The 12642-nt window shown below is 42.8% G+C and overlaps 1 protein-coding gene and 1 long non-coding RNA gene across 6 annotated transcripts in view; both read left to right on the top strand.

Annotated features, from left to right (window-relative positions):
* The first annotated feature begins 1112 nt into the window (after positions 1-1112).
* Positions 1113-7351, top strand: fndc5a (fibronectin type III domain containing 5a). Its single transcript, XM_017463187.3, has 5 exons — positions 1113-1445; positions 5310-5425; positions 6236-6428; positions 6894-6983; positions 7198-7351. The coding sequence occupies exons 1-5, from the start codon at positions 1376-1378 to the stop codon at positions 7335-7337; spliced, it is 609 nt and encodes a 202-aa protein (XP_017318676.1). The 5' UTR covers positions 1113-1375; the 3' UTR covers positions 7338-7351.
* A 3743-nt stretch (positions 7352-11094) lies between these two features.
* LOC108263688 (uncharacterized) overlaps positions 11095-12642 on the top strand; it is a 33630-nt gene continuing 32082 nt past the window's right edge. Inside the window, exons 1-3 of one of the 5 annotated variants that reach the window (XR_008396128.1) lie at positions 11095-11159; positions 11419-11480; positions 11856-11957. This is a non-coding gene — a long non-coding RNA (uncharacterized LOC108263688). Of the gene's footprint in view, positions 11207-11226; positions 11481-11855; positions 12242-12642 lie in introns of those variants that run through there. The other 4 variants (XR_008396127.1, XR_001812229.3, XR_008396125.1 and 1 more) reach the window with 4 other exon arrangements.

Raw genomic sequence — 12642 nt, forward strand, 5'->3', positions numbered from 1 at the left:
TCACATGACAGACGTTTACGTATACTCCACAAGACAAGACAATAGCTGAATTCGTTCAAAAGTTTACACGCGCTCGATTCTTTAACCCCGCGTGGCGTCACCTGGACGATCCACGGCATGGTGTTTTTATGTTCCGTGATAGTTTTTGTGTTCACGAGTCGGTTGTTTGTCATGAGAAATTAAACTGCCCACTGTCCTTCGGGGAAATCCTCCAGGTCCTGCACGTTCTCGGCTTCTCCGGCATGTTCTGCATATTTCAGACCCTTTCCGACAGCGGCTGTATGACGCCGAGGTCCGTCTTTTCACACCGAGGGACTCGTACACGACTATTAGAAAAGGTGCAAACGTTCACCGACGCTCAAGAAGGCGACATGATACATTAAGAGGGGGGGGGGGTAAACTTTTGAACAGGATGATCGGTGTGAATCGTTGATATTTTTGTCTTCTGGGAGACGTGTAACTGTCTTATTTAGCGTCCGAAGGGCGGTACGAAATGAAAAAAAAAAAAGATCTTTAAACATAATAATGATAATAATTTACAAGATTTAGCAGGGGGTGTGACAAGGGGTATGCAAACTTTTGGGCACAACTGTGTGTATATATATTTAATATATATATTGTATATATATAATTGCCCTCGTGATGTTTGTCGGTAGACGAGACCCTTTTAGCCACGCTCGTGTTCGACACACGTGAATCGAAGACGATTGCGATGATGACGTCGCACGACGCGTCTCGGCCCGAATCTGCGGAAGTTTTGAAAAATCGCACGCTCGACTTCTCCTTCGCTTGACTTCCTGTTTCCTGTAGATGTCTTAATCTCGAGATATACACTAAAAAATAGAGCGGCGTTTTCGGTGCAGATGTACTTGATATGTTTGATCATCTCAGAATGAACACAGTTTTATCTTTCACCTGTGGTGCTAGGCTACAGTTACACTATATTGATGCACTATGTAATGAATAAAACACACACTGTGTGTGTGTGTGTGTGTGTGTGTGTGTGTGTGTGTGAGAGAGAGAGGGGGGGGGGGGGGGGGTAAGCAGACTACCTCTCTCACTTCCACCCTGACGCAGCCAGTGAGTACAGACGTCTCGCGCGCACCGTTTGCATCCTTCTTCCGTTACTACTTCCGTGACAGTCTCGCTTCTTCCCGTCCTCTCTCTTGCTTCCTGACTGGTGAGCATGCCGCGCTGTCCGCGGTGCTGAAACCCGTCCGTCTCACCCTCGCGCCTTTTAATGCGACAAGGCAGACGGACGCGCGAGAGCCGGACTGAAACGAGAGAATAACCGAGAGGTAGAGAGAGAGAGAGAGAAGATGAGGGGATGAGCGGAGCAGAGCTGCTTCTGCACGTCGAGCGCGCGGTGTAAAGGATGACACCGTGTTTGGCGCGCGCGGTGCTGTGCGTGCTGAGCTGCTTCAGCGTGTCGCGGGTTCTGGCCGGTAAGTGCGCGCGAGCGCGTGTTTGTTACGAGACAAAAGGCAACAGGGTTATTTTCACGAGGGTTATGGGATTCGTTCTGGTGCGCGCGCGCGCGCGTGTGAGAGAGAGATAACGGGGCTTGAGAGAGAGAGAGAGAGAAAGAAAGAAAGCGTTTGCATGCACTGCACGCGACCACGCTTTGCGTCCTCGTGCGCTGTACGTTGCATTGGAATTACAGGTGACGTTAGCAGGTCAGATGCATGACTGTATATCTTATGCACCTGTCACACACACACACACACACACACACACACACACACACACACACAGACAGGGGGTTATATTTTCAATAAATGTATTTAATGCAAATTAAGAAGTAAATAAGTTCTATATAATTCTAGCCTTATGTCTAGTGTGAAAACTACAGACACTTCAGTAGTGTTTATATTGTTTATGTGCATATATTAAGAATTAACATGTATTGTATGTGCACATGTTTGCAACAACGCATGAAAGAAGCAGTAAAGGAATGAAGGCAGTGAATAGTGTCCCCTGCCTTCTGCCCCGGGATAGGCTCAGGTATCCCTGCGACCCTGTGTAGGACCAGCGGTATGGAAGATGGATGGATGGATGGATGAATGGGTGAATGGATGATGTTTAGCTGGCTTCTGACGTCACAGTATGACGTCACTCTAACTCTAGAGTAAACAGACATCATTTGGAGGATTCACTCAACACGTGTCAGTTTTCTGAACTCCGTTGCGCTACGAAGCCTGTGATTGGTTGTAACAAAACGAGGCGTGGCCAAGCTGTTTAATTCCGATGCCGTCTTCGAGTCCTGTTGGAAATATTGTAAAACATACAAGAACGCCACCACAATGCCGTAATTACAGCTCGGGAACTTTTTCTCTGAGGGGGGCGTGGCTACAAACCAAGAGTCACAGCGGCCGCTGATATGAAAGTGGCGTAAAGCGTAAGCGCTAATTTCGCACGTCGACCGTTCGATTCCTTTTTTTTTTTTCCAAGACAAATTTCACTTCCTGTCGCTTTGTTCCCATCAAAACCACTTGAACACGTCGTAACCATGACCTCGGAACTCGTACACGCAAACTTCCGAGGAGGATTTGAAGGCAGCACAAGCACAAGCTGGGCAGCTTTCACTAGACATTTAAACATTAAAACAAACGACTATCATCGTCCATCAGCGCTACAGTTTTACTGCTGACCGTTAAATCAAGACTCAGACACGTGCACGTGATCGTAAAACATTAGTGAGAGTGGCTGTACATCTACTGCTAATGTGGAGAAGAGATCCATTAATCAGAAACTGACGTGTTCCTCCTCCTCCTCCTCCTCTACATCCTCCTCCTCCACCTCCGCTTCTTCCTCCTCCTCCTCCACCTCCGCTTCTTCCTCCTCCTCCTCCTCGACATCCTCCTCCTCCTCCTCCTCGACATCCTCCTCCTCCTCTTCATCCTCCACCTCCTCCTCCTCCTCTACATCCTCCTCCTCCTCTTCATCCTCCACCTCCTCCTCCTCTTCATCCTCCTCCTCCACCTCCTCCTCCTCCTCGACATCCTCCTCCTCCTCTTCATCCTCCACCTCCTCCTCCTCTACATCCTCCTCCTCCTCTTCATCCTCCACCTCCTCCTCCTCTTCATCCTCCTCCTCCTTTTCATCCTCCACCTCCACCTCCTCCTCTACATCCTCCTCCTCTTCTTCCTCCTCCTCCTCCTCCTCCACCACCTCCTCCTCTACCTCCTCCTACACCTCCTCCTCTTCATCCTCCACCTCCTCCTCCTCTACCTCTTCCTCCACCTCCTCCTCCTCCTCCTCTACCTCTTCCTCCACCTCCTCCTCTTCCCCCTCCACCTCCTCGTCTTCTTCCTCCACCTCCTCCTCTACCTCCTCCTCCTCTACCTCGTCCACCTCCTCTTCCTCCTCCTCTTCCTCCACCTTTTTCTCCACCTCCTCTTCCTCCTCCTCCACCTCCTCTACCTCCACCTCTCCCAAAAAATGCTTTGTTACATTGAAATAAAACACAGGGATACATTTTCTCCTCCAGCATCACCAGCACAGTCCCATCGGCCCGAACGTTACAGCCGAGTCAGCAGTAGTTTTATCATCGAGCTCAAAGGTTTGCGCCCCCCCCCCCCCCCCCCCCGCCCCTCGCCCGTCGATGTACTGTAGTTATATTACTCCAGTGTGCATTGTTAATGTCTCTAATGACAACATAGTCAGCACATTTTCACAGTCTCATTTAAGTCATCATCATCGGAGCAGATGTAAACTCTCATGCTTTTCCCCCCATTTTTTATTCCCAAAAAATAAACGGTTCAGTAATGTGATATATTTACAGGTTCGCTTTCACAGATGTTGTCCAGTAACTTTTTAACCCACGTTTTTGCTTTTACAACTGCCGCCGTTATCTTTCCCATCTTCCGAACAGCTTTTGTAACCTTTCTGTTCTAAAGCTTGGCCCGTCTTTCCTCATTCTTCTCCCGCCAGAGATTACACCACCTTCCAAAAATCACAGCTGGAGGCCAAAAGGAGTTTTGACTTGTTGTGAAACTTTTTAAAATAGTTCTTTTCTGGTGACTTTTGCAGTATGTTTTGGATTGTTATGGCAGGATAACAGCCACATCTGTCTGTCTGTCTGTCTGTCTCTTTTCCATGGAAGAGTCACCGAGACATTTGCACTTAACTGTTTTTTTCTCTGGAATGTAATGAAAACAGGATTGGTCAGAAAGTGCAGCGCAGTAGGAAGCGAGAAGGAGGAGGGTTAGGTCAGCGTTCCGGCCTTTTACGGCTAATGAAGTATCACGTTTAAATGGAAACTTAATTTATCTGTCCGAGCCATCCATCCATCTATCTATCTACTTATCTATCTGTCCGAGCTGTAGTCTCGGTATCTGTCCATCTGTCTGTCTGTCTGTCTGTCTGTCTGAGCTGTCTATTTACCTGTCCTATCCATCCATTTGTCTCTTGATATATCTATTTTTCTGTCCTATAGCTGTAGTGTACTTATCTCTCCATCCACCCACCAATAACTTAATAAATCAATCAATCAATCAGTCTATCAATCTATCAATGTATGTATGTATGTATGTATGTATGTATCTATCCATCCATCTGTCTCTGCCGCTCTGTGGTGTGTGATTAATGGTAACTGAGGGTTAAACAGAGCACACACGTCTGTATTGTTCCACGGAATAATGGCAGCCGGAGGGAGGGACTGACTCTCTGTGTGGAGCTGTCAATCATTTTAAAGAGGACCTGTGAACCTGAAGACGTTAGAACTCTCAGAAAATAAAGAGCAGGAAACTAAGAAATATCAAACACACACATACACACAGGCTTTTTTTTTTTTTTTTTTCCTCTCTGAGACACACACATACACACACACACACACACATATACACACACAAAGCCATAGTTGAGGCTCTTGACCCAGTTGTGGAGCTCTTATGTATAATTCAGGCCTTTCTTGCTGTGCTTCCACAGCACACTGACAGATCATACGGAAAGGAACACACACACACGCACACACACACACACACACACACACACCCCTTCTGGATGTTGTGTCCTACCAGATGCCCAGATATGTCAGCTGTCTCTCGTTATGAATATTAATAATGCAGGGAATGGATAAGTTCAGAGGTTTTGATGCTGAATATCATGGGAGTCATGGGAAATGCTTTAATGTGTCCGTGTGCAGGCACACACACACACGCGCACACACACACACACACACACACACACACACACATGCACAATCATGCAAACAAGCACAAATATTCTCATATTTCATTTGCAACAGAAAATGTGTCTGTCATCTGTCCCCATCTCTCTCTCTCTCTCTCTCTCTCTGTCTCTCTCAGACAGTTTAGCTCCTCCTGTAAATGTGTCTATCCGGGATCTAAAGGCCAACTCAGCTACAGTGACATGGGACATCCCAGGAGCAGAGCCAGTTATTGGATTTGCCATCACACAGCAGGTACAGAGAGAGAGACAGAGAGAGAGAGAGAGAGAGAGAGAGAGAGAAAGAAAGAATGAATGAATCTGGCCATCTGGCTTTTAAAGCCCTTATTGGAAAAGCTATAAGACCTTTATGTGTTAGTAGAGTAAGACGGTTCTAGACAGTTGTAGTATGAAGAGTTTTCTGAGACGTTAAACTGAAAATGTATTAACAATATGCTGCATGTGCAGGAAATACTGCGTAGCATACAACAGTCTTCAGTCTCCATTTTGTAAAAATATCCTTCTTATGCAGATGGACCAATGGATTTGCTTACATTTGCGATTTAAGATTGAGATGACTGAGCCGTCAGGGATCAGGGACCAGTCTGACAATGATGAGATCTGAACCTATAACCTTGTGGTCGGTATCCCAAAGTCTGCGTCAAGTCCGAGTGTGTGGCAGTTTGTTGTGACGTTCAAAGGTCATGTTTTGAGCAACCGCAAATCACCGTGAAGCGTGGTGGTGGTAGCGCCAGGTTGTGGGGGTGCGGGGTGGATGCTGTTCATGAGCAGAAATCACCCACAAAAAAGCAGGAAATTTTCAGAAAAATTCAAAAAGTGATCAGTATTCACTATAGAGAGAAAAGATCAATGTGTTTGTTGTCCTTGCTGTTCTTAGAGACGAAACCGAATCAGCAAAACCGGTCTAAACTCGACATCCTGGAAATGAGAAACGTATTATTTGTGCTTTGAAACTTCGATCAAAACAACGTTTTTGGTAGAAGTCTGGGATCCCTGTAAGATACTGACGTTTTTTTTTCAAATAAAATTTTTGTGCCATTGACAGAAAAAGGACGTGCACATGCTACGCTTCATACAGGAAGTGAACACCACCACGCGGAGCTGTGCATTGTGGGATTTGGAGGCGGAGACGGACTACATCGTGCACGTGCAGTCCATCAGCGCGCACGGGACGAGTCCGCCGAGCGAAACTCTGCGTTTCCGGACGCCGAAGGAAACCGAGATACAGGCGTCTAAAAGTAAACACACTCGGTGCCTTTTCCTACACGGTCCGGAGAGTTTATTACGGGTTCGAAACGTACTGAGAAAAATTTGCCGCACAAAAAATTGTTTACTTCTCTAAAATCAGCGTATTGTTTTCTTCCATTCTTAATATTTAATAAGATTTCCTTTCTATTGTGCGGTTCTATTCTACAGTAAATTCACAAAGTAGATGCTATATAGAAAGTTAGAGCCATTATCTAGAAAGCTATAAGCTGGAGCTTCCTTCCAAAGGAGCTCGAGGCTTTTATCTGTGACTCTGAAAGCCTGTCAAGCTCCTGCCAGAAACGATCTCTTTGAGACCTCATTTTGTGGCAGAAGCGGACGGGACGAAGTTCCTAATCAGCTGAAAGAGTTATGGACTGTCAGTTTCACACAGCCGTCATGCTAAAGTTAGGAGTGTGACGTTCTGTCAATTTGACAGCTGCCATGTATCTCCTTAGACGAAGTCACCATGGAGGAAGTGGGGCAAGCCAGTCAGCTCAGGGCCGGGGAGCTCATCATCATCGTGGTGGTGCTAGTAATGTGGGCAGGTAAGAAGAAGAATTATGTGAATTAGCCTTCTATCAAGCATATTTCTTAAATAATTCTGGGATAATTGTTATTGGAAACCATTAGGCCAGTTCCCATTAGGAGGACATAATTGATTTTTCTTTTCTGGCTTAATGGCAAGCTTTCGTTTGGTCTAGGCTTAATCGTAAATAGCAACAAAAAACATTTTCTTGTTTCTCGTTCTTTCACCTTCAGGTGTGATTGCCCTGTTCTGCCGTCAGTACGACATAATCAAAGACAACGAGCCTAACAATAACAAAGACAAAGCCAAGAATTCATCAGAGTGCAGTACCCCCGAGCACCCAACGGGGGGGCTGTTACGGAGCAAGGTGTAACGCCATCACCTCCACCTCCAAGCAGAGCTCAGAGGACAACGAGCAGGTGAATTGTTCTGGGAAGTTACGCTATAGAAGCTTAAGCCTCATCCTCATAGCATCTATCATATAAATAAAACCAACACGAATGAACAACTCCGATGATTCATAGCCATTTTATTATTTTTTTCATCTTCAGGAACAAACATCTTTTTCCTAGTCAGGATATTTTTGAACATTAATATAAGTAGCTATATAGCAAGGGAGAACCAGAGGATTGTAATGTACTGCTCTGTGTATTGCTAAATAACTAGCTAGCCTTGAAGAACCAGAACTCTGTGTATTGCTAAATAACTAGCTAGCGCTGAAGAACCAGAACACTGTGTATTGCTAGATAACTAGCAAACTATGAAGAACCAGAACTCGGTGTATTGCTAAATAACTAGCTAGCGTTGAAGAACCAGAACTCTGTGTATTGCTAAATAACTAGCTAGCGCTGAAGAACCAGAACACTGTGTATTGCTAGATAACTAGCAAACTATGAAGAACCAGAACTCGGTGTATTGCTAAATAACTAGCTAGCGCTGAAGAACCAGAACTCGGTGTATTGCTAAATAACTAGCTACAAAGGACATAATTTACTAAAAAGAAAAAAGAATACTAAAAATATTATATAGATTTATATAGAAGCTTTGATTAGAGACACTTTTATTCATTTTAAGGCTGAGCTACTTGCACCCGGGTCAGAACTGTAGGAAATGTGCGATTTTAACACCCAAACTTGCTAGCAAACTCTAATCGCGCAATGTTAGCTAGCTTTATTAGCGAACAGATTCAGAGTGGCCACAATGAGTTAGCCTAATGTTAGCTAACGGCTTTAATTACCTTTAGAGTTAGTCTAATGTTCGCTAACCCTCTTGCTTCCTTATTAGAATAAATGAAGGATATAAAACGGAGTTATTAGGATTGCAGGCTAATAATTGAGCTTCTCGTTCGCTCAATTAATTTTCTTCTTCTTCTTCTTCTTCTTCTTCTCTCTCTGTCTGTCTGTCTGTCTGTGCATGTTTTGAAGCAGTTCCTCACGAACAAGAACAACCACCGGACGCCATCTGTGACTGTTAACAAGGTGTGACAGGACACATTTCTTCAAAAACAGGACGGAAGATTGGAGTGTAATGACAGCACACGCGGCTCCAGCTGAGGCCGGGTATCACGGCACCTGGCTCCAGTCTAGAGGAGATAACGGACGAACAGAAGGACGTAGAGTAAGTGCGGCCCTGACGGGTTTTTTTAGTGACAGGCCCAGAGCCAAAGCTTGACAGCACTGAGGCGATTAAAATGGAGGGATGGAACGGAACGCGTTCTTTCCTCCATGTCTTATCAGGAAACAACCAGCTGCTTTGTACATCATTACGCCGACACGGATGAGGACACGCCGGAGTGACGTAAACCTCACAGGACCTCCGGCGTCTTGATTCGATTAGAGCGCGGGCGAACTTTCGATAAAGCTACCGGGATTTAAACCACAGCACTGTTCGAATCCGTTTTCTACAACGGCAGCTCCGACTGCAGTGCAGCCGCAAGGCACAGGTTTATACGATCCTCTAGTTTCTATAGCATCCACTTGTTTATTTAAAGGGGGGGGGGGGGGGGACATCATTGGTGAGGAGGTATTCCGTAAGGAGACGTTTCTTTTATTTTTAACATTTATGGAAGGAGTCTCCAGCGTCAGTGGTTTTTTTGTTTTGTTTTTTACAGTACGTTTTTCAGGACAGACGAGTTTACGCATTTTGCAGTTTCTCTGTAACATGACAAGCTGCATTATTTCTTTGTTTTTGTCTTATTAACTGAATAAACCAGAGAGGCTGGTGTGGGAACGACTGTTCAGTTATAGCTGTTATAACATAAGCGGTACTTGTTTCACGGACATTCCACGTCATTAAACGTAACTATAAAAACGTAGAAAGTAACCGGTCGTGCTTTAATACATAAAAAAAAAAAATGGAATAGCTGGAATAATTTCCGTGGTATAAGAGGAATAAATCCCCTCAGGATGTGCTGTTATAATGCAGGAGAATTATAAAGAATAACGAACGTCGGGGTGGTGAGACTAGCGTTTATTGATTCATTTTAATGTGCTTGAATATGGAGTGATGTCTTACACAGTGTTATGAGAGAATCTTCTTTATTGGCGAGGAGAAATGGTTGTCCTGTCTATATAAAATAAAGCAGAGAGTACAATAAATAAATAAATCAAATTAGATTTCTTTTTGCATATGTAATTCAAATTTGCATGGGTATAGAATATTATATCATCGTGTCATGTCTCTGAAACTGATGCGTGACGTAATTATGGTGGTTTCTCCTTTTTCGATCTACAGGCCCGTGAACCCCTAATGTCTTCTTTTTTTTAAAAAATTGTTTTGTTATTACAATTTCATATTGTAACTCAAAGGATAAATGCATCTGGTGTAAAAGGTATGTGCAAAGAAGAGAAGACAAGGTAATTATGGAACTGCTGTCTTAATCCGTACTGAAACGCTCCTGTGCTAAAGGACACACCTCTCAAGGACGTCCACCGGGGTATCTCGCAGATGCAAGAACCGCCTCCAGGGGAAACGCACCTCTACTTTCAACAAGGGCTGAAAACATTTCACATCAGCAATAATCCAGGACTTGGTCGTGAGGAATTAATTAACATCGACTTTCAGTGGGGTGTACGCCTTTTTGTACGCCTGATAACGTACGAGGAAAAAAAAAAAACGATGACGTGAATCATTTGTGTTCTGCGAAAAGCAGAAATTCCTGCACCGATTCATTTCTTTTGTCACTAAAATCCGTTTAGGTGCATTAATCCAGGTGAAACTGCATTGTGTATATATTAGTCTCGACACATTCTTTGTATTGCCTGTTGAATGATTTGAAATGTTACTTTTTACGATCTTGTCTATATTCCAGATTTTGTATCGCACCACGTACACGAACACGTTAAAGTTGAAACGGATTTGCTTTGGAAGGATGCTGAAGGCCAGGTGCATCTCAAAGGCCTGAATGATATGATGCTCAAATTAAACTGTCACGAGTTCAAGGAAAAGCGTGTGTTAATTACGTGCATTCACACCACAGCGCTGTTGAGTTCGAAATTCTGATCGGCGTCGGTTTGTTTTCCCTAACAGCAGCTCTGAGATCATTCATGGAAGGAGTCTCCGATGTCACTGCTTTGTGTCCATCGGAGGAAAAGCTGTACCTTTTAAGATTTCCGACATCTTCCGAGGGCTTTTATTTCGTACTGTAGTTTCTCTGTAATGTGACAAGCTGCATGATGAGTGAGTAAAAGGTTGATAAGCATGTACTTTTTTGTAAATAATGGGAAAATTGCTGTGGTATAAGAGGAATAAAACACTCTGGGACGTGCCGTTAGAGGAAAATAATCAACTTTGCGGTGGTAATAGTGACCCTGCATCCTCACATCACCCCGTAGGTGATAATTTTCCTATAACAGCATGATACATAGTGTTTTATTCCTTATTTAATACTTGGCCGAACATTTACTTATGTGAAAATACTGTATGTTTTCATAACTCATTTCACATTTTTTTTGCATCTAACTCTAGTAAAAAATTTAAAGAAGAAGAAAAAAAGCTGTTAACGGGTTTTAAATGACTTTTTAAAGAGAAAATCAACTCGTTTAACCATTTGAGTATATACACAGCAGTGCTTCGAAAAAAAAAAAAAAGAGCCGTAAATCATGATTGATTGCCGTACTGATCGTTTTCCGACAGTTAGGAGCAACAGGAATACGGCATGAGAGAACCTGAAGTAGAAAAAAAAAACCGTTGCCAGGTGCGTTTGCTTGCTTCATTAAACCTTTTTATTTCTGTTTAAATACGGTATGTTTTCATAACTCATTTCATATTTTTTTTGCATCTAATTCTAGTAAAAACTGAAAGAACAAAAAAAAAAAAGCTGTTAACGGGTTTTAAATGATTTTTTAAAGAGAAATTCAACTCGTTTAATCAATTGTATATATACACAACAGTACTTTAAAAAAAAGAGAGAGAGCCGTAAATCATGATTGATTGCCGTACTGATCGTTTTGCAGCAGTTGGGAGCAACAGGAATACGGCATGAGAGAACCTGAAGAAGAAGAAAAAACGTTGCCAGGTGCGTTTGCTTTTCTTCATAAAACCTTTTTTTTTAATTAAAATTCCTGTTTAATCGCAGGTATGCGTTTTATATGTCTATTGAGTAAGACACAATGTTAAGTATTTCTTTGCTAAAAGTTAATATATCTGTATATTAGGCTGGTACTAGCCTACAGTACGACACTCATTTATGCGCAAAATGGTTGCAGCTTTAAATAGTGCCCGATGCCGTTTCGGTGGGGATTACTGCGTTTTTATGTGCAGTGTTTACTTAATTATGTGCATTTTAATGTGTGGTGCCGGTTAGTGACTCTCTAGAAAAACCTCTAAACTCTCTAGAGTAGTGACTCTCTAGAAAAACCTTACAGATGTCTGAATATCAGTTTTCCGACAGGTTTTTGTCACTTCTTCATGTAATGTTCTGATGCCCCGACACTCCCAGCGTGTGCTTCCGGTTCCGGTGTGGAGCTATCCTGTTCAGCTGTTCTGCTTTCAGGTAGAAAGGAACCCGAATTCGCACAAAGCACCCAGTTGTTAACCTGGTTTTATTCATTCCAAGCCTCAGTAACGCCAAACAAGTCGATAAGTAGTGCCCTGTCCTGTGGGTGGAGGTTTCAGGAATAAAACACTCTCCATAGGTCTAATAAATAAACAAAATATTATCGCAGGCTCGTCGTGTTTATCATGAGCTACAGCACTTCTTCATATCAGTTTAAAACTACATCATCATCATCATCCACTTTTATTGAAGATATTCATGAGAAACCCATTTAGTTTCAGGTAAGTTAAAAATGAAAGCTGAAGTATGTTTATTATGATGTTTATAATAATAATAATGATGATACTACAACTATATCTTTATGCGGTTTAAACTTTTATATGCTAAAATTCTTCTAGAAAGATCTTTTCTTTTTAAAGCCTCTTTTTGTTCTTATTTATGCATTTAACTTCTTATTTCGATGTTTGGATAATTTTTTTTTGTGTGAAAAACACTCATTTAGAATTTCTTTAAAAACTTTAAAGGGTTATTAAAATCATCTTTATTTATGTATTAAGAGTTTCACATTATTCATTATTTTATTCTTTCTTTGTGTATTTTTTCCCCCTTCTTATTCTGTTTGTGTCTGGATTAATTTATTTCTTCATGTTCATTAGTATTGGGGGGCCAAGCACCGAAGGTG

This window comes from Ictalurus punctatus, chromosome 3, assembly GCF_001660625.3.
Source record: "Ictalurus punctatus breed USDA103 chromosome 3, Coco_2.0, whole genome shotgun sequence".
Classification (NCBI taxonomy): Eukaryota; Metazoa; Chordata; class Actinopteri; order Siluriformes; family Ictaluridae; genus Ictalurus; species Ictalurus punctatus.

Coding starts and splice junctions, on each gene's coding strand:
- fndc5a (XM_017463187.3), top strand. CDS start 1,376: ATGACACCGTGTTTGGCGCGCGCGGTGCTGTGCGTGCTGAGCTGCTTC. Junction 1,446..5,309: donor CGTGTCGCGGGTTCTGGCCG/GTAAGTGCGCGC, acceptor TGTCTCTCTCAG/ACAGTTTAGCTCCTCCTGTA. Junction 5,426..6,235: donor GATTTGCCATCACACAGCAG/GTACAGAGAGAG, acceptor TGCCATTGACAG/AAAAAGGACGTGCACATGCT.